Source organism: Mirounga angustirostris, unplaced genomic scaffold, assembly GCF_029215605.1.
Source record: "Mirounga angustirostris isolate CCGP_5_RB_7025 unplaced genomic scaffold, mMirAng1.0.hap1 SCAF_8, whole genome shotgun sequence".
Lineage (NCBI taxonomy): Eukaryota > Metazoa > Chordata > Mammalia > Carnivora > Phocidae > Mirounga > Mirounga angustirostris.
Window position 1 is genome coordinate 51,361,069 of NW_026991716.1, and position 24,850 is coordinate 51,385,918.

Below are 24,850 nucleotides of genomic sequence, written 5' to 3' on the forward strand. Positions count from 1 at the left end.
ATGCTGCTTTTAAGGACAAATGCTAAGTTTATGAAAATGTAAATGCTGTATCAACTCACACTATGGGAATAAACATCTTTTCATGCAGAGACAGTCTGACTAGTCATTACTGCTCTTACAAAAGTATAAGACAGACATTAAGTAATAAAAAAATATTAATGACACAAAATTAGTCCTAATTGCCTATCAGATATGGTTGGGCAATGACTATATATATATAGACTATATATGACCATATAGACTATACAGAGAGAAAACTTTTTTTAAAGATTTATTTATTTTAGAGAGAGAATGTGAGCAGGGAAAGGGCACAGGCAGAGGGAGAAGCAGGCTCCCTGCTGAGCACAGAGCCCTGACACAGGGCTCTATCCCAGGACCCCGGGATCATGACCTGAGCCGAAACCAAGAGTTGACGCTTAAAGGACTGAGCCACCCAGGTGGCCCAAGCAGGAGAGAAATTTAAATTAGAGTACAATTACTATAGGGAAAAGTATAAAAGAAGGAAAACTAAACCAAGAATGCTAAAAAACTATTTATAATGATAGTAAAGTGCCAAAAGCCATTCATTCTAATATGATAATAAATATGTAAAACTATTAAACATTTACTATTTGATAATCAAGGAAAACTTATATAAGGTCAGAATTTAGGACCTAACCTTAGATAAGATGCCTCTATTAATGTGAATCTTGAAGTTCTATGGTAGACTGTTGACTGTCAGGATAAATTCTACTGAGCATAACCTTTTATTCTTTAAGCCTACTGACTTAAGAGATAGAGAATTTTCTTTTCATTTTTTTTCTCTGAAAAAAATGTATTTATCTCACTTTTCCTGGCCAAGTCAATGGCTTTGGTCATTTGCACAAAGATTCTAACAACTGGGTTTCAGGATTTATTTTTCTGGGCAAATGAACTTTATCGTAATAAGCTAGAGCTCAGCTCTCAACCCCTGTGAGGTCTGCTCCGGTGACCTAGGCTGGAGATCATCTAAAGCCCAGAAGATGCCTCCTGCTATTAGTCTGGGGCCCACTGTGGTCAGCTCCATGCCTTCCTGCTCCCTAAACCCTTCAGGCTGTGCAGAGATAGGAATTTTCTATTAAGAACTGTCAACCAAATGCCACAAAGATGACAACAATATAAAGTTGCTTTGCGTGTACCTCAAGATTAAAATTTTTAATTTAAAGCTTTAAATCAAGTGCAAGACATATAAAAACCCTTGTAAACATAATAAATATTGTTAAAGACTGATTCAGAAAGAAAAGGACTAAAGACACAGGAAGCCAGTGGGAAGTAAGAGAGACACAGAGAGTGCAGAGCAAACTCCCACACAGTGAGAGACATACCGGCAAACAGAAAAGATGTGCGACGTGCCACACGAGCAGCAGGTGGGACACTCGGATAAGAGCGACCAGAGGAAAAACACACACACTGCCTGCAGTGGGACATTTCGAGCCTTACAGACTTTCCCCAACAACTTTTAAAACTAGGCTGTGTCAATCCGGTGACAGGGATAATCAGGGATTTAAACCAATGTTTGCCATGCAGCCTTAAAACTTTGCCAGAAGTTTCCCACCCTTGCTATTCTTGACAACTGCCTTGGACAATGGGGAAAAAATTTTGATTATAATCTTTTAAAAAGTGTGTTTTAAATAGTTTGACCATGAGTTACAAATGTCAAATGTGGAACCGTGCTGTAATCATAAACTTGAAAAATGCATCAAGAGGAAGCCTACCAGAAAACAATCTGATGGCACTCTAAATGCATAGAGAAACACGATACACAAGAACGGCTACATACGTGATGCTTGGCAAGTTCAATTTCAATGGCCTTAGGGTCTCCTCCCACAGGTTTCTGCTCACTGAGCAGGCCCTCGGTGTGCGTCAGCCACGTCAGCAGCTCATCCAGGGCGTGCTGGAACTGGCCCAGGGCTAACAGGGCCCCCTCCAGCTTATGCTACAAAAAAAGTAGAGAGCAAGAAAATCCATATGAATTTGATATAATGAATGACATACACTGATAAAACTAACAAAGGCAAAAAAATCAATTGTTGCATGCTATATAACTCTGTAAGTATATCCGATGAAGACCAATCATCATATCCTACATTTTAAGCTTGAGATTCCTTGTGGTTAAAAATGGCATGTTCCAAGAAGCAGGAAGAATTCTAAGAAAATAAGAATTTAGGGGCTTCAAAAGTTTATGTACCTAATCACCTAATTTTCTCTTTCAATAATGATTTTACCTTAATATATGAACTTGAACTTCTCTAACTTCTTAATGAAAGTGTCAGTGTTTACCTGTCTGTTGATAATTCTTTCATCCAGACTATCCCATATCAATTTCAGCTCCATTAACGGGTCTTGAACAGTGTGCTTGTCACTCTCTTCTGTTACTTTCTTCAGCAAAAGCTCTGCTTGATGGTTCAGTCTCTCCATTTCTATCTGCTGTTGGTAGGCCTCTGACTTAAATTGCTATTTTTTTTTAAAAAAGAGATATATAGGAAAAATTTGTTCTAAATCAGAACTTTAAACAAAAATTCTATGGATTCAATATTTATTCTGATTCGTACTTTTTATAGTCAGGAAGGTGAAGAGGAATAAAAATCTAACACAAAAGAGTTGTAAGTAAAAAAAGATGAGGGAAATCTTTTTTCTTTATTCGATGTTTTGTGATGGAAAGATTTTTTTTTTTAAGATTTTATTATTTGACAGAGAGAGAGACAGCTAGAGAGGGAACACAAGCAGGGGGAGTGAGAGAGGGAGAAGCAGGCTCCCTGCCAACCGGGGAGCCCAATGCGGGGCTCGATCCCAGGACCCCGGGATCACAACCTGAGCCGAAGGCAGGCACTTAACGAATGAGCCACCCAGGCGCCCCAGGAAAGATATTTCTATTTGTAATTTTGATAGTTCACACTTTTGTTCTCTACAGTAAAAAAGGGTAAGAAATTTCAAGTCTAGCCTTATTCCAATATCTATATATATTCAATATGTGAGCTTTGAAATTATAGAAAATAAAATAAAAAATACACTGACATATATGAAACTCCCCAAATATGTCTCTAAGAAATGCAGATTAACGGGGCGCCTGGGTGGCTCAGTCGTTAAGCGTCTGCCTTCGGCTCAGGTCATGGTCCCAGGGTCCTGGGATCGAGCCCCGCATCGGGCTCCCTGCTCAGCAGGAAGCCTGCTTCTCCCTCTCCCTCTCCCCCTGCTTGTGTTCCCTCTCTCTCTGTGTCTCTCTCTGTCGTAAAAAAAAAAAAAAAAAAAAATCTTAAATAAAAAAAAAAAAGAAATGCAGATTAACATTGCCTGCTCAAACACATACACACATCTTGTATCCACTGAACGTTTTATGTTTTCCATAGCTGTGCTGCGGTAATAGTTAGTTATTCCTATGCCTCACCCACTGCTTACTCAGAACAACATTACCTTTTTCTCCCAGCGCTCACTAAACATGTATTTAATAATCTCAGCTTTGCCAACCAACACAGGTTAGCAAATGGTTGCTTGTAGTAGGAAACTGTCCTTTCATAAAATATTTATTTTTAATCTATAATAGTAAATTATTAAATAATAAGTCATTAATGACTAAACAGTCCCTTAATTTTTTTCAAACATAAAAATAATAATTAAAAAATACTAGCTAAGGTATCGTGAATACTTGCTTTGTTTTCACTAAACCTATAAAGAAACTAATTTTATTCTCAATTTAAGCTAAGGACATAAAAGTGAGACCAGTTAGGTAACTGTTGCAAGGGTGTTTGGCTAAGTAAGTGGATGCACTGGGAGGTAATGTCAGACATTCTAATTTCAGAGAAAGCACTCTTAAGCAGCCTGCTGTATGGAAACTACTGAGATATATGTAAATATCCAAAACTGCACACCCGTGAATGTACATATTAAAGTGTATCATGTGTTTACTACATGACCACATAAAGTTAAAGAAAAAAAATCGCAGTCTAATGATGGTAACCATAATAATTTCTAAATGAAATACTCTAAATTGTACTTAGAGATGAAAAGGCTACCATTTTAAAGCCAGGTAATAATTGTATACAAAAATCTAGGAGAGTTCATCGAAAATGGTGTGATGTCTCTGTGCATGGAAACTTGAAATTAGGAAGGAAACAGCTGATCCCACTTGGATAAATCATCAGCAGCACAGAGGAATTCAAAGAGGAAACAGTCCAGCCATTTTCACAGCTGGAGATCAAGAACCACAAAAGCAAAAATTACAGAGGAAAGCAGATGAAAAACAAGAAACATTTTTACAAAACAAACATTTTGGGAAACACTATTATACCACGGATGTTTCTTTAGCCTGTTAGACTAAATGGATTACTCTGACCCACTGAAGAAAACAAAAATGTTGCTATATGTGTACTGAGGGCAAGGAAACACTACTGAATAATGAAGTTACGAAAATCCCTATAGTATAAGGTACATATGTATAAAACGCCCCCTCACACCCCACCAGTCCCTCCCCCTCCTCATTGCATTCCCAACAGGAGGATATCTGAAAGGCTATAAATCAAATCTAAAGAGTAGTTGCCTCTGGGTACATAACATTTTGAGTGGCTTTTAAAAAGCCACCTTTTTGCTTATTTGTATTTTCTGACTTTTCTATAATGAACAGGGACTGACTTAATAATAAGAAGACTGGTACTTTATATCATTTAATGAGCACTTATATGCTGCTCATTATGTACAAGCACCATATTAAACCAGTTTTACAATCAAAATGTTAATACTTCAATTATGTAAAATAAATTTGCGTAAAGAATCCCCTGAATAAAGAACGTAAAATGCAGTCTTTGAAATTAATGAAGCCCACGCATACCTTTAGCTCTTCAATCTGCTGCTTGACAGTTTCAAGATCTGTTCCAATTGGTGACATTGAAGCTAATTTACCACCTGCAATATCTACCCAGTCAAATATGGCCTGAAAAACACATTAGTCCGCGAGCTATTAGTACATCTGAAACTGCTATAACATCCCAAGGGTTACAGAAAAGTACAATCATAAATCTATACAGGTATTAAGGAATGAACCTATTTTACAAATTAAGATGGTTCACCTAAATAAAAGCAACAATATGCTGAAAAAATTGTCCCAAATATGCAATAGATGTAACCTCCAATTCTGTGTCTGTGTTTGCAAAGGAAATTTTTTTCTGAGTAGAATCTTAGAATACTAAGAACTTTCAAAAAATGTGCACTTGAAAAAAAGTTTTAAAATTCCGACAAATGAAACAGAATTCTCCATGCTTTCTTATGTCTAAGAGGCAGATTATGTAAATTCATTGAAAGAAAAAGATTCAAATCCATCTGCTTATTCAAATAAGCAAGAAGTTTATTGTTTAGCACTTGAGCAAAATATTTGGCCCAACTAAAGCCTTACATATTATTTAGATTAGCATTAAAATCCTGCACCTACAAAGATTAATATTATGACCATTATTCTGAATTACAACACAGACTACAGAATCTCTTTTTCCTGTTCTTGTTAGGTAATACAAACATTTTAAGAAAGGCACGACTCACATTTCTTTCAGATACTGAATACACAAAATTATAATGGACTTTAATGAAGTTGCCAGACCATATAGGAGGAGGAAGAATCTTGGAAACTACCTGGTATTTTTAGTTATCATTAATAAACCCAAGAATTTAAGCAGGAACCCAGGAAATAAAATTCATTTTACTTTACAATCAAACCCTGAAACGTCTAGAGCTTCTGGACCTTTAACATCTAGTTCTAGCTAGCCCCAGCTATTTACCAAATCAAGTGGCCCTTCATTCCCACAGGTGAGGCTACTAACCTCTAGCGGACCATGTTTTTCTCGCAGGCGTAAGGAGAGAGTGTGGGTCCTGGCGCCCAGCCAGTGACCTTGATGGCTAATGGCTCCTGAGGTCAAAAGGCTGCAAATGGTGGCAGTGCCACCTCTAGCCATGGAGAGGGCACAACTCAGTCATTTACCAACAGTACGAGAAAATTATGACCTGGTCTCACAAACTGAGGGCTGGAGCCTGATTAGTTACTGGCCATTGAAACCTAACCAATAAATTATCTCTCTGGTTAAAAAGTGGGGGAAGGAGGAAAGTTATATAAGATCTTATTTGTAGTGAATTTTTTCATATATTTCCAAAGTTCAAAACACTTTCAGCTGGCATAAAGCCTGGCTTGTGATATTTATTTTTACAAATATAGAAAAGGAATGGAATAAAAAGGAAAAGATGTTCTCATCGGATCTTTAAAAATAATATTCACTTGCTGTTATGGAAATACTCAGGAGGGCTTTTTCCATATGGTAGGAGGAATGACAGCGTCAACGCTGGCCAGGCTGTTAGGAAATGGAATAAGGCTGAAGAAGGTAGGGAGAGAAATGTCCCTGAGTTGGCCTCATCTGACAAGACGATTTTTTATTTAAAAAAAAGAAACTTATAAAATGGTTAATAAACGGAATGAGAACCCTTAAGGGCTGTGAAAAACAACAATGAAAAGGAATTATGTATATGGAAAGTAAGAAAAACATTTTACATTTTACACAACAGATTATGACCTAATAAAACAGAAATCTATTTTAGTTCACAGGGAACACTGGCTTCAAATCAAATTTCTTTACTTCTGACTTTAAACTTCGTGATATTTTTAGATAGTGTTTGCTCCTTTCATCTTACTCCACTCAACTTTAGAACAGAACTCCAATTCAGTTCCATCTCGCTGTCTGGTTAAACATTAAAATTTTTCTTTTCAAAGTAAATTTCACCATGTGTATACAAATGTACTTAGATGTCTCTATAGATCTACACGGATCTCAAGAAATACCTTCTAGAAGGCAAAACGCGAACCAAAGTAGGCGAGGCAGTTGCTCGCATGCTCACAGCCCTTGGGGCGGTGCCCATGTGAGCATCTGCAGCCCTCGGTCACATGCTTCCTCCCCCAGCAGCCCCGCCGTGACCCCCTACCTGCAGTCCGTCCTGGTACTGGACGGCAGCCTGCATCGCCTCCTCCAGTTTGTCCACCCGGTCTTTCCAAGCCTTATTTAGAGAATCCCAGGCTGAATTTAACTACAACATAAATATTAGAACTCTTTTAGTGTCATGTCTTAAGTTTTCAACTACTAGCAAATATGCTTTAGTTAAACAAGATCTCTTTAAAAATGCATTCTAGTGAGAGAAGGAAATAGGCTAGCTGTACCTCGTCTATGCTCTTCTTGACAATGGGTTTATCGGGTTCCCCACACGCAGCAATGAGTTCAGAACCCAGGTTAATAACTATATCCAGCTCTTCCTGTAGTCCATCTATTTCTTCCTTGATGGCCTACAATAAGAAATAAGCCTTAGAGTTCTAAGCAAAAACACACTGGAACTGAAAAGACGCACACGAAGACATTAATTAGAGTTATTTCTAGGAGGTGGGATTAAGATCAATTTTCTTCTTCTTTCTCTTTTCCAAGCTTCTGCAATAAGTTTTTTCAGTAAGAAGAAATATTTTAAAGAAAAAAACAGCACCCTTTGTAACAGACATCAAATGTTTATTATGAAAACAATATTTAAAGAATTCTATATAATACCAGAACAAGCTCCTTTAAATATTAATAACACTGAAAAGTGTAGAAATATATTTTTTGTTCCAAACAGAACAGTTTGGCAATATTCATTTAAAATACAGGTTAAGTGGTCTAAAAAAAAAAAAAATCTAAAAAAACCCTACCCGCTCCCCACACAACAAAACCAGATACAGAGAACAGATTGGTGGTTGCTGGAGTCAGGGGATGGGGTAAGGAGAAATGGGCGAAGGGGGTGAAAAGGTGAAAAGGTACAAAGTTCCAGTTATTAAAAAAGAAGTCATGAGAATATAATGTACAGCATGGTGACTGTAGTTAATACTACGATATTGTGTATTTGAAAGTTGCAAAGAATAGATCATAAAGAATAAGATAACAAAATAGATGTAAGTAAAATATGAGTTTGAAAACTTCATACAAATTAGCATACTTGTTAGTAGATTTAGGATAATCTAGCTCTGGATTAAATTTTATGTCATTTCCCTAGGACTTGTAGACGACAAAAAAAAAAAAAAAAGGAGAAAAATGCAGTGTTCTACTTTTGCTTTTAAATTCTTGGTTAAATACATTCATTCGCTCGAGAAACCCTTAATAAGCTTAAACCAAGCGCTAAACTAGGCATTGGGGGTACAAATAAAATAGGTAGGGCCGTTCCGCTCAAGGAAACTAACGTGCAAAGATACAGAGACCAGAAAGAGCACAGCGCAGTGGGCTGGGGGAGCCGCTTTCTAACAAAGCAGCAGGAGGACAAAACGGCTTTGGAGACGCAGGCTGGCCTATGCTAGGATGTGAGAGCCCAGTCCACCGTTGGAGGGAGTTTGGGCTCGATACCGTAAGCAGTGGGTGCCTCCGAGGGGTTTGAGGTAGCGATACAGTGAGATCAGATTTGAAGAGAAGACTGACGGCAAGCAAGGTTGGAGGCCTGGGAAGGAAAGAGACTCCGCAGGTAGGGCTACCACTCTGGATGACTTCAGAAGCCAGAAACGGAGCTAACAAGGCCCTGAAATAAGGCACAAGCAGTGGGGACGAAGAGAAACTTTTAAAATACGTACTAAATGAAATTTGGGGGTATAACCTATCTCCTACTACATCACCAGGCATTCCACTTTCAGAATGAAATATAAATTTTAACAGAGCAATTCTGAATATTTACCAAAGGAATCCAGGTTTCATTACACCACAACTTTTTTTTTTTTTTTTTTTTTTTTAACTTGAAGGGAGATTTTCTGCTTACCTCTGCTGCTTCTTGCTGCTGTTTAACTACTGAGGGATCAATTCCAGGATCCTCTAGATCCCGGATGAAATCTTGTGTATCTTTAGTGGTTACTACCAATGACATGTGATCACACCAGAACTTTTCTGCTAATTCCATTACATCCAGTAGTTTGGCTTCCCTTTCTTCCACCAGTGTGTGTATATTCTCCCAAATGAAAACCATTTGGTCAAGCTTATCCTGAACAGCTATGACACAAAAGAGTATCAAAAAGGCAATATGTTAGCGCCATTTAAGCAACAAAGCCAAATGTTTCAGTTCACATAGCAACAGTGATTCAATCTGCTAAGTATCTAAAACTGGATCTAATTTTGGTTGACCCCAGTCTACTGGGTATCACAAGGCCCAACACAGCATATTCCAAAGGCAAGACCTCAGGGCATCCTACTCTTCCTGAACCAAGGCTCTTTTTGACAAAAGTAGACACTCAAAGGCAAGTAAGCTCAGAGTAGACCTAAGTTTCAAGTTTACCAAGGCTGACCTTAATTCCAAAGAAAATGACATAACCACATAAGCTCTCCAAATCAAGAATAACAATGTCTGTTCAGTTCTAGGAATTTAACAATGTAGGATACGTATTTTGGGCTTGTTTCTTATCATAAACTTCCACTAATCTATGTGTGTGCTTTTCCTTTGGACCGCCCAGCTCCTATCTTTAAGATGGCTGGCTAAGGTCGTGGTTGCCATTTCTGTGGCTATGGGAACACCCATTCTGGGGTACCCATTATGTAAAGTAGTGTATGATTAGTAATAAGGAAAAAAACCCCTAGGTTAGGCATTTTTAGAGTCATCTTTCAAACATCTGGTTTAAAAGTCCCAGAGAACACATGGCTTTTGCATAATGTCACGTTGTGTATGTAACCGATTCCACAAACACAGGAAAATATTGATGAGGGGTTTATGTACATAGCCCTTCAACCCCACTGGTAATACCTTTTCTAAAATCTGGCACTTTATTATGCAATCAGACTGTCAGTACACGGCATGAACATTTAGAATTATTTTAAAAGTAAAGCTCTATTGTTTCCTCATTCTGAAACTATTACCTTTGGCAGATATGTCTTTGTCAGTGCCCTCAGATCTTGCGATCATTTCCTCTCCGCGCTTTTTAAGAGTTTCATACAATGGCTGTAGCTTCTCCATGTCTACTGACACGTTCTTATTCTCACTGATCTGCTCCTTAATCTTCTCCACCTCAGCTGAGATCGAAGGTGGCGGCCTCAAACGCTCCACGATGCGTTCCAGGCTCTCAAGGGTCTGGTCTATCTTGTCATGGAACTAGAAGTAAATCAAAGGGATAATTTACGGGGAAAAGACCTGTGATATCAAAAGTGAAATTTAAATGGAAAAAAAAAAAAAAACCATCTAATGTCTCAGTCAAGAATGAAATCTTTGATCCTCTGTTAATATATCTACCCAATTGAGTGTATTTGTCAGAAACAGTATTGGTTAATATATAAATGGGCTACCTGATACCAGCATCTTATCCGTTGCTTCATTTTATCATAATTCAAATGAATTTTAAGAATTAAGTCCAATAATCTGTGTGTTTTTTTTGTCAAAACTGTTTTGTTTTTACTCATTACTTTGGTATCCTAAAAAGCTGTATTATTAAGTGTAAGACTCAAGAGCATTTTTGATGAGAATAAAGGTATTTCTTAAGTTATAAATTTCCTGAACTGAAAAATGTTAAAAAATGAAACAAAAACAAAAGCCTCCCTGACATTGTAATAGAAGTCTGAATTTCATTCATGGTCAAACACATAATCAGATTCACAAAAGCATTTTAAAGTTTTGTCTGGAAGGTACCACAGACAATAAAGCAAAGTTATAAAAACTCGCTCAGGCCCAGGTTCTACACTACCCTCAATATTAAAGGAATCATCACACAGGATTCCAGAAAATGGACCACTCTAATGTCAGCGTATCTAATGATTAAAGCTCAACTCTGAAAATGGAAAATCTGTAGGTAATTTCAAATTCAATGTCTTGAAAAAAAGTATTTTCGAAAAAGAAAAACATCAATTTCCAACTTTATATTTTTTCCTTCTTACTCAGTCCATGCAGTTTTTTCTTCTTATTGCCCTCTTGGGAGTGTCTCATTAACAATGGTAATAACAGTTTCTTCTGTCTCTCCCAAAGGCAAATATTCTTTTCTACTCTGGATGGACACTTACTTAAATATTTGGACAGTGATGACAACTGTATGTTTCTTAAGTCACTGAAAATTATTTTGTATTGTATCTACAAGCAGGCAGAGAAATACAAGGACTGGACCAGCCAAATACCACTCTGAGAGGCCAAAACATCCATAGTCAGATTTAACGTAGTGAAGTAATTTTGGTTGAAATTTAATCAGGAGATCCAAGAAAATGTGTTTCCATGCTCTTCTGTTCAGAAGAGCTCAATCATCTTTCTGGTGCAAATGATTACCTGAGTAGACTGAGAAATAGCTTCATCCAACGCCACGGCTCGCTTTTTGACATCCTCTTTAATTTGACTGTAAAGGGTGTCAGCTGCCACGTACTTCTCTTGGATAGAAAAGCCTTCGCCTGGGCTCAATTCCAGTAACTGTGGCCCAGTTTTGTTCATCTTATCTATATGAGGCTTGTGTTCGGCTATCAACTCTCGCAGTTGCTATAACAAACCAAACAGCTTCTCAGTATCTCAGGGTCACGCCTCCATATTACAGCTGTCTACATGCCCAATGCATCCAGCTGGCAAGAAACTCCAAACACCCTCCCCATCACAAGGCATTTAGCACAGGATGGCTCGTGCTGCTCTTTGCCAGCAAGAGATGCCCCTGACAGAAAGAATAAACAACAGTCTGGTCATGTCAAAGTCTCTCTAAGGGTAACACACAAAAATGCTGGTTGAGTGAAATAATGAATCGCAGTTCATTATGCATTTCCCATCAAGAGCAGTACACTTGGGCAAGGGTCATATTACATAAAAGAATTATGAAATCACTATATCCCCAACCTACAGAGACCAAGCTATAACTCTTGGTGTCTCTTTCTGTATACTCAGGAGGTATGCAAAAATTTAAAATGGAGTAAGGAAGAAAGAGAAGGAAGGAAAAGGAAAGAAGCTCAGCAGAGTGTAGACATAATGCAGAGAGGAAAAAAACTATACATAAAGCTAAGTTAAGGGGATATAAGCCCACGAGGCATTGTAATTATATATATTTAAAACAATACAAGATGTGTATATATGTATTACATTATATATACCTAAGTATAAATCTATTCTATGTACATATAGGATATGTATGATATATATATGAATGAATCTATCTGTATTTATTTTAAAATGTTAAAGGCTACAGGGTAATCAATCAGATTGATTGACACCGCTATATACTGAGTATTACTTGTAAAGTGCATTTAAAGAAAAACATATGACATACTTTGCATGATGTCAGCTAATCAAGAGATATAATGATATTTATACTAATGAGTGTGTGTGTAATCCAGGTGGAGCCCCATTCCTTCTGGGGAGGCAAATCTACACTTCATGGAACCCAGGGCCTCCACTGAGCAGTTTTTCACGGGCCAAATCCAAGGCCACATCCATCTTTGCTTCCAGGTTTCCCTGAGGCTAGCCTCCCTGTAGTGCTAAGGAGCCTTCCACTTGGTTCCTTAAGCAGAAGTTCCTTGTCCTAACCAGAAGGTATATCTCCAATTTTGCTACCCAGCCCCCAACAAAAATTTCTCTGAGAGAAATTACATTCAGGAAAGATAGTCTAGAGAAAAGCCACCAATCTTCTCCTGCAAATAGTTTCACTTCTATGATTCATCAAGAATCACCAAGATGGCCACACAGCTCTAGATTTTTATTTAAAGTACTCACTAAAATCAGTCATATAAATTATTTTGAAAACCGTTAAGGAAGTTGGTACACTACATCATCAACAATCCCCAATACCATTTTTGAAGTTTTTCTGAAGGTAGTTTCAAAGCTCTTGAAAAAGAGCTAAATAAACATAAATTCAATTAAAATAAAAGAACAGGGTGGTCCAAATCTAACCTGCTGCGCATAAGAACATGGGAGGGTCATGTCTGTGATTTAGCTCCTGAGGGGTCCAGACTGAGATGTTCTTATTTTTGTTTCATATTATTAGATCATATATTCATGCTACCTTACAGAATGGAGATAGTAATTGTAATGCCAGCCAATAGACAATCTCACAAAAAAGGAATGTGTACACATGTTCTGGTTTCAATATGCTACAAGGCATGGCTGTAAAACCAGCTTACACTTTGAGTTATCAAGAGACTATCAGGTAAAATGAGAGACCTCTGCTGACATTTCCTGAGTTGCCTGGCATCTAGGTAGACCTCATTTGTGCAGCACCACCATGGGACATACCGAGATGACCCGTTTTTAGACTATTCCTTTTTTAGATGTCTAGTAGTACTACATGTCTACTTGGGTGTATGTGTGGAGAAAGGGCCCAGTAGGAGATGTCCTTTGCCTCATATGTAACAAAATGGTTCTTGGCAACACAGTGCCATAAAAGTCCGGTCACGCTAGAGATACTTCTAGCGTGTGACCTCAACATATCTACCATATAGTAACTGGCTCCTGGAGCCATTTTTCTTTCCCGGTTAGAATGAACTAGATCTAATGTCCACAATAGCCAAACTGTGGAAAGAGCAAGATGTCCATCGACAGATGAATGGATAAAGAAGATGTGGTATATATATACAATGGAATATTATGCAGCCATCAAAAGGAATAAGATCTTGCCATTTGCAACGATGTGGATGGAACTGGAGGGTATTATGTTGAGTGAAATAAGTGAAACAGAGGAAGACATGTATCATATGACCTCACTGATATGAGGAATTCTTAATCTCAGGAAACAAACTGAGGGTTGCTAGAGTGGGGGGTGGGGTGGGAGGGATGGGGTGACTGGGTGATAGACACTGGGGAGGGTATGTGCTCTGGTAAGCGCTGTGAATTGTGCAAGACTGTTGAATCTCAGATCTGTACTTCTGAAACAAATAATGCAATATATGTTAAGAAAAAAAAAGAAGAAGAAGGTAGCGGGAGGGGAAGAATGAAGTGGGGGAAATCGGAGGGGTAGACGAACCATGAGAGACAATGGACTCTGAAAAACAAACAGGGTTCTAGAGGGGAGGGGGGTGGGAGGATGGGTTAGCCTTGTGGTGGGTATTGAGGAGGGCACATTCTGTATGGAGCACTGGGTGTTATGCACAAACAATGAATCATGGAACACTTCATCTAAAACTAATGATGTAATGTATGGGGATTAACATAAGAATAAAAAAAAAAAAAAAGAATGAACTAGATCTTCCCAAATACAGCTGAAGATGAACCTGTGGAGCTATAGAAGAAATGCTGTCCTAGAAGGCTATAAATATTATGAAAAGTTTCATTGAATAATTTGAAGACTTGGTTACAAAGTTTTGTAGTTCCCTTATATAAGAAACTGTAAATTTGAGAGCTGAAAGACTATGCTCAAAAGGGAAAATTAACTCGGTTTTGAAATTCAGTAATAATTCAGTAATAACTTTTCCATTATCTGATATTATGCTAGAAACATAGCTACTCAAATCTCACCTCAGAATAGAAGAAATCCATGGGACATTTTATATTAGAAGTTATTCAGTGGATAGGCATCAGGATTTCTGCCACAAATAAACCTTTATACTAAAATTAAATTCAATTCTGCATAATTTTTAAGTCTTTCTCCTTCTGATGTAGATAGAACTCAATAAAATTTCCATTTTGCATTAAAGTGTTGACTAAAGCTCTTGTAAACAAATACTTAGAGATATTCTTCAATGCCAGTAGATTAAAAAAGTAAACAAACAAAATTAATAAGAAGTGTGTCATGTCCTTCAAACAATGATGTAATATACTGAGTTACACTTTCTATGCATGCGTGCATGCATGCACACACGCACACACACGAATAGTCTCAGAGTACAATTTGTACAGATCTGGGAGACAGAAACTAGGTTCGTAAGTCCATAAACAGCAAGAACCCCAGATTTTTTTCTGATAGTCTTGAGCCCTCTCCCAAACCCTTGCAAAATTTTAGGCAATATTAATATTTAAGTAACTGCTGAAATGAGGGCTTCATAATACCATTTTATTTATGTTTAAAACATGATGCATTTGTAGATGTAAATACACTAGAGAGTTTACTCATATATACTTATAGGAGCAAAAACCGTCAAAAGAGTGAAAAACAAAGGAGAGACAACTTGTCTTTGTACTTCAGCATTTTTCCTTTCCATTGAGCTAGCTTTTACATTATTTGTGTTTTGACATATTGTTGTATTGTTCATTTCCTCCAAGCTCAGTGGTCTTGTCTGTATGATGCTGCTTTGATATATTTCTACTCTTTGCTTACATTCTAGATGGCTCCAACCAATACCATATGAAGTGTAAAACTTAGTCGACATATGTAAATGAAAAGCAATTCAACATGCATAAATGGGAAGTACTTCAAAAGCTTATTTCTCTAACATTTTAAAGCGGGGACTTAGTTTTTGTACCAAGATGGCTTATACTTCATATATTCTAGGAAAGCTGTTATATAATTAATGACATTCACAATGAGTCTTCTCACTGCTACTCTGGAAAACAGGTAAGCAACTCTGAGGAAAGCAACTGTGAAGACCAGAATAGGATATTGCTAAAATCTCCTAAGGTAGGGCATCAAACTGCATTAAAAAACCACCACGACAGTGCTCGCTTCGGCAGCACATATGCTAAAAACCCCCATCACAATCACGATTCTCTTCTAATGGAGAATACAACCCTCTCTTTAATATCGAGCTTACCCGATGCTCTTCCTGCTGTTGTCTTAGAGTTTCATATTCAAGGGCTGGGGCAGGAAGCTGAGAGATGATTCTTTGTGTTTCTGTCAGCCATGGCCAAAGTTCTTCATAGGTTTCCCAGAACTGGCTAACCAGGGACTGTGCCCGTTCTAGCTGTAGATACCTCTCTGAGTTTACCTGGCAGATGGCATCATAGTTCTTCAACACCTTGTCTAGTTTTTTCTAGAAAGTAAGAGAATGAAATGTGTTTAGCTGGCCAAGCAGGCCAAAGAGCACAGGTACTCTAGAATGTTTTTTCTCACACTATATGCCTAGTGCAAAGCAGGCGCTCGACAAATATATGCTTAATGAATAAATCATTAAAGCCTATTTAGATTGTAACTAGTTCTATGTATAAAAGTTCGTTTTAATTAGAATTTAAAAAGACCCTTCAAGGGGCACCTGGCTGGCTTAGTCAGGAAAGCATGTGACTCTTGATTTCAGGGTTGTAAGTCTGAGCCCCACATTGAGTGTAGGGATTACTTAAAAATAAAACTTAAAAAAAAAAATCCTTCAGGTTCATTTATATTGTTGCATATGGCAGGATTTCCTTCATTTTTAAGGCTGAATAATATTCTACTATATGCTAAAGTTGTGTTCTTAACACAATAAAACAAACATTTTCCCATATATATGTAAAAAATAGCAAAAATGTGGAAAACATCTTAAAAATACAATTGGAGATTAAGCTAATAAATTATGATATATTCACCCAATGGATTTTTATGTCTTCATCAAAAATCATGGGATTAATGACAGAGAACCTCCTCCCACCTCCAAATATTAGGTGACAAAACCCAAAATATAAACAAACAAATAAATAGCCTCATGTGTGTATGAATAAGACACTGAGCTTTCCAAACATAATAAGCAAAATTCTTCAACTATCCTTCTAGGTCCTGTAGGTCTTCTAGGTTAGAACACAAGTCTCATATGAGTCTAGCAACATTAACATTACTTTCTAGCCCAAAATAAGGACTAACTTCCACAAATGAAATTGTAAGAGGAACTGCTGGTCAACAAAATTAATTACATATATTAGAATCAGAGTAGAACATTATACTATACACTATATTTTGTGGACTGGTCACAGTGATCTAGATTATGGTATAAATTCACATCATAAACCAACAGCAGAAGATAGAGCACCATAGTAATCTAATAAACCACAGAATTACACAGAAATTATTTCATCATCATCAGTGTTTTTCATGTCAAGATCTTGTAAAAATAATAAAGGAAACGTTAAGTTATAAATAAGTAAATTGCCAGAATAAATAGAAGGGGAAGTATCAGTATACAGTTACACTCTATTACTCTGTCTATGGTCTACCTTAAAAGCAACGTATGCTCTAAAATGTGATCTTAGGCACAGATGTTTGTGTCATTTTTTTTGCTGTGGGCTATTTTCCTACCAGAAGCATTAATATACATTAATTTCTTTAGTCTGCTCACATGTCTGAATATGAATGGAACTAAACATTTTTACTTGTGGCTGGTTTTTCATCAATTTAAAGGGATTATTAAAAATACATAAACTATGGGGTGCCTGGGTGGCTCAGCTGGTTAAGCGACTGCCTTCGGCTCAGGTCATGATCCTGGAGTCCCGGGATCAAGTCCCGCATCGGGCTCCCTGCTTGGCAGGGAGTCTGCTTCTCCCTCTGAACCTCCCCCATCTCATGTGCTCTCTCTCTCATTCTCTCTCTCAAATAAATAAATAAAATCTTAAAAAAAAAAAAATACATAAACTAGATGCTTCCTTAGTTATTCAGCTCATTGTTTTTCCTATACAACTTACTGAAATTTTACACAGGATGAATTTCAGCATTAGAGAGAACCACATATTTTGAAGCATTTAAACAAGAGTTGACATACATAGTAACACTTTATACTGATAATAATGTCAGTGATACAGCTAACATTAATTGAATGTTTAATGTGTGCCAGTTATTCAAGGACACAATCCTTAATAGTTTTAGTAATTTTTTTATTAGAAAAAATTGTCCCCAGGGTGATTCCCTTAAGGAATATTCCTTTTACTGTCACTCTGTAAGCTTGAAAAATGCCTTATTTAAAACTAATGATTTAGCTGTCTAAATGGCAGCTGTGGATAAAGGAAATGTGCTTCTCTAGGGCTGAGAGCTTAACAGAGGCCATTTATTCAAGAGTCTCACCACCAGTCACACAGACAAGCTTATACCTTCATTGATTGCTTTTCTTCTTCACTGCATGTGGCCATGATTTTATATCCAGATTTAACAAGTTCATCGATAATATCCTTGTGTCTCAAAATCTCCATGGTGAATGTCTGTGATTTACCAAAATAAAGATAAAAAAAGAGAGAGTGTATGACTAAAATGAAAACAATCAGGCAAAGATGTTAAAAATACCAAATTACACTAGAGGGGTCTTGCAAAGTAAATCATGCAAGCACACTGTCTACACTTGGGGCCACACTAACAAATAATTCTGATATAATTGGAAATGCACTTCTTCACCTTTTGAAGCTGCAGCTGAGCAGAGGTCTGGTCTTGCTCAAGCCTGATGTCACCCAGAGACATCAATTTCTTTTCGGTTTCAGTAATCCAGGATAACTCGGCATCAGCTGCTTGGTCAAACTAAACAAAAGATAAATAATTAGGTCAGAAAGTTCCTGTCACTGGTGCCAGAAAAATACCTCTCTACATTTCTTTGAAATATCTTAATTACCACACAAGTAGAAAATTTGAGCTTACCTCTTCATGGCATCCTGAAATAGTTTATGATGATGACTAAAGTCATAAAGAAAGGAGAACTTCCCACAGAGTATTTAAACACAAGCTCTTAAAAGGCACTGGATGTGTAAGACAGCATTAATGATTTTAGGACAGCTAACTCTGTTGCCTTCTTTTTGGTAATCATAAGAATTTTCTCCTTCAAACCTCAATGAGATACCACCTCACACCAGTCAGAATGGCTAAAATTAACAAGCCAGGAAATGACAGATGTTGGCGGGGATGCGGAGAAAGGGGAACCCTCCTACACTGTTGGTGGGAATGCAAGCTGGTGTAGCCACTCTGGAAAACCGTATGGAGGTTCCTCAAAAAGTTGAAAATAGAGCTACCGTATGATCCAGCAATTGCACTACTGGGTATTTACTCTAAAGATACAAATGTAGGGATCCGAAAGGGTATGTGCACCCCGATGTTTATAGCAGCAATGTCCACAATAGCCAAACTGTGGAAAGAGCCAAGATGTCCATTGACAGATGAATGGATAAAGAAGATGTGGTGTGTGTGTGTGTGTGTGTGTGTGTGTGTGTGTGTGTGTATGCAATGGGATATTATGCAGCCATCAAAAAAAACGAAATCTTGCCATTTGCAACGACGTGGATGGAAGTAGAGGGTATTATGCTAAGCGAAATAAGTCAACCAGAGAAAGTCATGTATCACATGATCTCACTGATATGAAGAATTCTTAATCTCAGGAAACAAACTGAGGGTTGCTGGAGTGGTGGGGGATGGAAGGGATGGGGTGGCTGGGTGATAGACACTGGGGAGGGTATGTGCTATGGTGAGCGCTGTGAATTGTGTAAGACTGATGAATCACAGACCTGTATCTCTGAAACAAATACTACATTAAATGTTAAAAAAAAAAAAAAAAGAAGAAGATAGTAGGAAGGGAAAAATGAAGGGGGGGAAATCAGAGCAGGGAGACGAACATGAGAGACTATGGACTCTGAGAAACAAACTGAGGGTTCTAGAGGGGAGGGGGGTGGAGGGATGGGTTGCCTGGTGATGGGTATTAAAGAGGGCACGTACTGCATGGAGCACTGGGTGTTATATGCAAACAATGAATCATGGAACATTACATCAAAAACTAATAATGTAAGGTATGGTGATTAACATAACATAGTAATAATAAAAAAAAGAGTACTACTCAAATTGAACAGCTCGAAAAGTCAATAGCTGGATCAATCATTGCATCCATCATTTTAATCCATATGATTATGCGGGCAGCATTCTGCTATCTTTGTATAAGACTCCTAGCAAAACTCATGAAATATTCACATTTATTTACCATACTACGTGTGCATAAATGTATGTGCAAAGTATGTTTCTTTATGTAGAGTATACCCCGAAACATCTCACATATAATTTTTTTTCCATCTCATTTAATAATAGCAAAAACCACTTCAAAGAGTATTCTTAAATATTTTAAGAGGTTTTATTTTCCTGATCTTAACAATTCATGGCAGAAATTCATAAAGTACAGAAAAATATACAGAAGAAAATTAAAACCTGGAGTTAACACTGTTGATATTTTAGTGTATTTTATTCCAGAAATTGAAAAAGATTTATAAAAGCTTGGGATAATGTTGTATAAACAGTTTCATATCCTGCTCTTTGATTTATTATGAACATTTCCCATGTCATAGTCTTTTAAATGTGAATTTTAAGTAACATCATTGTATTCTAGCATACCTGGATATTTTTATTTACGCTCATTGCATCTTCTGCTATTATATAAACAAACCTGTAATAAACAGAAATCTCTGATGGCATCTCCAATTAGTTCCTTAGGGTAGATTCCTAGAAGTTGACTACCAAGTCAAAAAGCATGAATATTTTTGATACCTTGCATCAGACAGAAGCCAATGCCTCCCAGGGCAAGCAGTTACTATAAATGAGCAAAGTGGGCAAGTGCCCCCACAAGCACCAGTGGTAAATGGTAACTAACAGTGTGGCCTTAGTTGGAAGACTTAATGGGAAACAGACACTGTGAGCATTCAAGTCCAGTACTGCCAGAACTTCTAATTTTTCAAGAGATCCTGGAAATCTAGATGGGGGTAGGGGATAACTAAGTGGAGAAAAGAGAAGGGTAGAGATAAGAAACTAAATTGGAAAATAATTCATTCTTTTAAAACACTCTGCAACACTATGCAGACTCCTCGGAAGATGGAATAGATATACTTTTCCCTGTTCCTCGTAAGTACACCTAAAAACTCTGGGCGTTATATACATGCATACACTGCATACAAAACATATGTAAGAAGACTGAAAGAAGAGAGAAGAGAGCAGAACTGCTGTGGATTCTGGCGCTCAAGGAACAATAAAGTGGTGAGTTCTCCAGGTTTTCTTCTTGCCTCATATATCCTAGACTGGATACTGGAGAAAATGCAACCCAGACACACCCAGAGGCACAGACAAAACCCCAAGAAAAGGCTGCTCTCTCAGCCAAAAGACCAGGAAAGGGGCACCCTAGCAAGAGAACATTTAAACAATAGCCACTCTATCTAAATGCCACAGAACAGAGGCTGTGGTCCCACGCACACTCATGCCAAGAAAGGCCTAGATTTTCACCCTCATGAGCCAGTAGGACAAGGTGCTGAAGACACTGCTGCAGGGGGATGTCAGAGAAGACCACATAGGGAGCTGGAACTTTAGTTCCCATGGGCCAGGAACAAGGCTTCTGCCCAGTGTCTTGGAGATCATGTGGGGAGCCCCCCACAAGCAGTAATGAACTGCCCCTCTCCGTCTCCTCTAGGGTGGTGTCAGGGAAGGCCTAGTGGAGAGTCAGGATTTTCACCACTGCTTAGTGGTTAACGTGGTCACCTTCATCGAGGTGGTGGAAAAGGCTGCTCAGAGAGCTGAAGTCCATCCAACTCTCACTTCCAGCCAGCAGATCTGAGGAGCGCCCCCATTAGGTATCATGAGGGACTGAGCGGGGAACCTGGATCTCTTCCACTTGGTAGCACCCTGGCTTCTTCTGCCAGTGTTGCCAGAGGAAGCCAGTCAAAACAGAAAGTTTAATTAAGACCCAAAACTCTTAACTTCATAGCAAGAACCAAGAAGCCCTCCAATGGAACTAAACAGAGATAATCAATGGACACCAGTACCTAGAGGACAGAAATGTTAGCACTGTCTGACAACAATTTTAAAGCAGCTATGATAAAAAATGCCTCGTTGAGCAATTTCAAACACAGCTGAAATGAATGAAAAATTAGAGAAGACCTTAGCAGTAAAACAGTCTCAGCAAAGAAAAGAGGCTATATAGGGGGAGGGGGGTGGGAGGAGGGGTTGGCCTGGTGGTGGGTATTGAGGAGGGCACGTTCTGCATGGAGCACTGGGTGTTATGCACAAACAACGAATCATGGAACACTACATCTAAAACTAATGATGTAATGTATGGGGATTAACATAAGAATAAAAAAAAAATCATTCCCCAGAAAAAAAAAAGAAAAAAAGAAAAGAGGCTATATAAAGAACCAAACGGAAATTTTAAAACTTAAATGTACAATAACAAATAAGCTCAGTGGATGTGATCAATGAAGGGCACAGAGGAAAGAGTCAGTGAAGTAGAAGACAGAACAGAAATTACCCAATCTGAATAATAGAAAATAGACTGGAGGAAAAAAAAATCAACAGAACCTCAGGGACCTGTGGAACTACATTAAAAGATCTAACATTCATGTTATTGGAGTCCCAGAAAGAGAGGAGAAAGAGGCTGTAGCTAAAAAGTACTCAACCATTTTAGAAATGAAATGCAGGAAAAATCTGGTTGCCAGGAGTTAAGGAGAGGGTAGAGGTGGGAGACTATAAAAGGGCAGCATGAGGTAGTCTTGCGGTGATGAAATGTTCTGTATCTTGACTGCATCAATGTCAACATCCTGCTTGTGATCCCGTGCTATAATTTTGCAAAATGTTACCCCTGGGGAAAATAGGTTAAGGGTACAATGGGATCATCTCTATATTATTTCTTACAGTTGCATGTGAACCTACAATTATCTTTTAAAAAGTTAATTAAAAACAACAACAACAAAAGTTCTGTGTAGAGATAACCTCTCATCTGTGAGTTCCTGTTCGCATTTTCTCTTTTAGGCATATACTACACCAAATAGGATGTGCTAATTTATACTCCCACAAGCAGAGTTTTGCTGTACGCTCATCACCATGGGGTATAATTTATTTTTTAATAATATTTGCCAAGCTTATCAGTGGACTTCCCTTCATTTTAAGGAAATAACCCACGAGTCATAACCAGGCACAAATATGAATAGCACTGATTGAGAGTACTGTTGTTATGCTTTCCATCTTACAAGAAAAAATAACAAATTATACAAGTGAAGAATACATAATAATATTATAAATTATTATTACAGGGTTTTTTTTCTATATACCATGACCCCCTTTGCTTTCACCTTTGCAACACGAGTTAAATAAATTTGCAAATAAATAAATAAATACGGAAGCTATTTGCAGGTCAATTTCTTTTCGTCAACAGTTCAGGATAGAAAAAATTTTTAGATAATCATTTGAATAATGGGCCCAAGCCAGAAATATAATAGGGGTAAAAATAATAATTTTACATTTACCTTTAAAAACTCAACTGCATAAGGATCTGAAAGGGAAGACAGGGCTTAAGAGACCTTTCCTGAACAACCTCTAGACAGGCTACCTGAACAAAATCTGAATATAAACCAACATCTACCAAAAAATGATGCAAAGCCAGGCTGCTTTAAGACGAAGATATTGTCTGGGCAGCAGTGACACTATCCTACCTGCTGATTAGAACTCTCCTCCAAGTGTCACACATTCAAGAGGATCACTGACACGCGAACGTTGTTCCAGTCAAAAATTCAGAGCTTTAGTCCTCAGAGTGCGTGAGCTCCCTTATAAGGGCAGTACTTCTAAAACGACTGTGTACATGTATATATTCAAACAGAATTATTTATTTTTCCTGTATTTCCCATAATATCATACATTCTTTTTTAGCAAAGCCACATTTTTCATTAAACTTATTGAAGGGGCTCATGGTTTCACAGACAGTAGTGTTAATAAATGTTTTTTCATTCATTCATTACTTTTTCTGCTACTGGGACAAATCAGAACAATGTGGATTCCAGAAAGAATCTTGAAAACCACATGAAAAATTCTATCTTGTGGCACTTGGGTGGCTCAGTGGGTTAAGTGTCTGACTCCTGATTTTGGCTCAGGTCATGATCTCAGGGACGCTGGGCATGGAGCCTGCTTAAGATTCCTCTCTCTCTCTCTCACTCTCTTTCCCCCTCCTGTCTCTCCCTACCTCTCCCTCTTAAAAAAATTCCATCTTAATCGGCTCAATAATTTTTACGATGTTACTTATTTCAAGTGGAACTACTCATCAATTAGTAATAATTCATCAATGTGAAAAAGAAAAAAAAATATTTTGGGGCACCTGGCTGGCTCTGTCGGTGGAGCGCTTGACTCCTAGTCTCAGGGTTGTGAGTTCAAGCGCCACGCTGGGGGTAGAGATTACTTAAAAATAAAATTGTAAAAAAAAAAAAAAAAAGAAAAAAATTTCAACGAATTTGGGAGCTTCAGGTGTAGAAAAAGAAATCCTCATGAAAAACAAGTACAAGGGTCTTCTTTGCATGGATTATTAGCTTTCAAGCCATATACAATAAAACTTCAAAATAAAACTTTATTATGTGATTCACTTAAAGAGTACAAAACTGAGCAAAACAGTCCAGGCCTTTGTACCTGAGTGCAAGTGCTGCAAGATAATCTGAATAAAATTTAATAGTAAGGACTTTTTTCCTCTACTGACCCCTAAAAAAATAAAGTGACATAGCACTCCACTTGTTTGTGATCAGGCTAATTTTAGCATTTATACGACAGTCCTAATAAATAAAGTCAAGCGGTTAGTGTTAATATTAGTTTAAATCTATTTCTCTCTCTCCTTAAAAAAAGGGATCCAGTGAAAAACAGTATGATGATACATTCTAAGTTGCCAAAATGGAAAGCTGAAGCTCAAACACTGTTTCTTCAACCAAGGCAAATATTTGCTCTGCTAAAAGAAAACAAGACTTCAAGCAGAAATTTCCCTTCTGTCTTTTGAGAAATTTTTTTATTAAATTAGCAAATATTTATTGTCCAGCAACAAACAGAACAGCCATGGGGTCTTCACTAAGCAATCTGCAGTAAAGCAAGGCATTTTATTTAGGCCTATGAATCTTTCAAATGACTATATGTGTGCATTTCTAATAGACCATAAAAGCTGTTTATTTTACAATGTGAGCAATATGGAGAGCAAGTTTACTAGACCAAATTTTAATAAATTTGTTTAGTGCTTACTCAAACAGCAGAAATTGACTTCAAATACATTGTAGATAATCTTAGCATCCATAA

The 24,850-nt window shown here is 37.6% G+C and overlaps 1 protein-coding gene across 17 annotated transcripts in view; it reads right to left on the reverse strand.

The window, feature by feature from the left end:
• Window positions 1–24,850, reverse strand: part of DST (dystonin) — a 364,879-nt gene that overhangs the window by 39,049 nt on the left and 300,980 nt on the right. For all 17 annotated transcript variants that reach the window (XM_064597729.1, XM_064597726.1, XM_064597725.1 and 14 more), the window contains 11 exons: window positions 18,200–18,319; window positions 17,902–18,009; window positions 15,666–15,884; window positions 11,278–11,481; window positions 9,891–10,122; window positions 8,806–9,032; window positions 7,202–7,324; window positions 6,970–7,071; window positions 4,841–4,942; window positions 2,299–2,472; window positions 1,799–1,954 (listed from right to left, as the gene is read on the reverse strand). In XM_064597729.1, coding sequence (XP_064453799.1) covers window positions 1,799–1,954; window positions 2,299–2,472; window positions 4,841–4,942; window positions 6,970–7,071; window positions 7,202–7,324; window positions 8,806–9,032; window positions 9,891–10,122; window positions 11,278–11,481; window positions 15,666–15,884; window positions 17,902–18,009; window positions 18,200–18,319 — 1,767 coding nt within the window. The remainder of the gene's footprint in view (window positions 1–1,798; window positions 1,955–2,298; window positions 2,473–4,840; window positions 4,943–6,969; window positions 7,072–7,201; window positions 7,325–8,805; window positions 9,033–9,890; window positions 10,123–11,277; window positions 11,482–15,665; window positions 15,885–17,901; window positions 18,010–18,199; window positions 18,320–24,850) is intronic.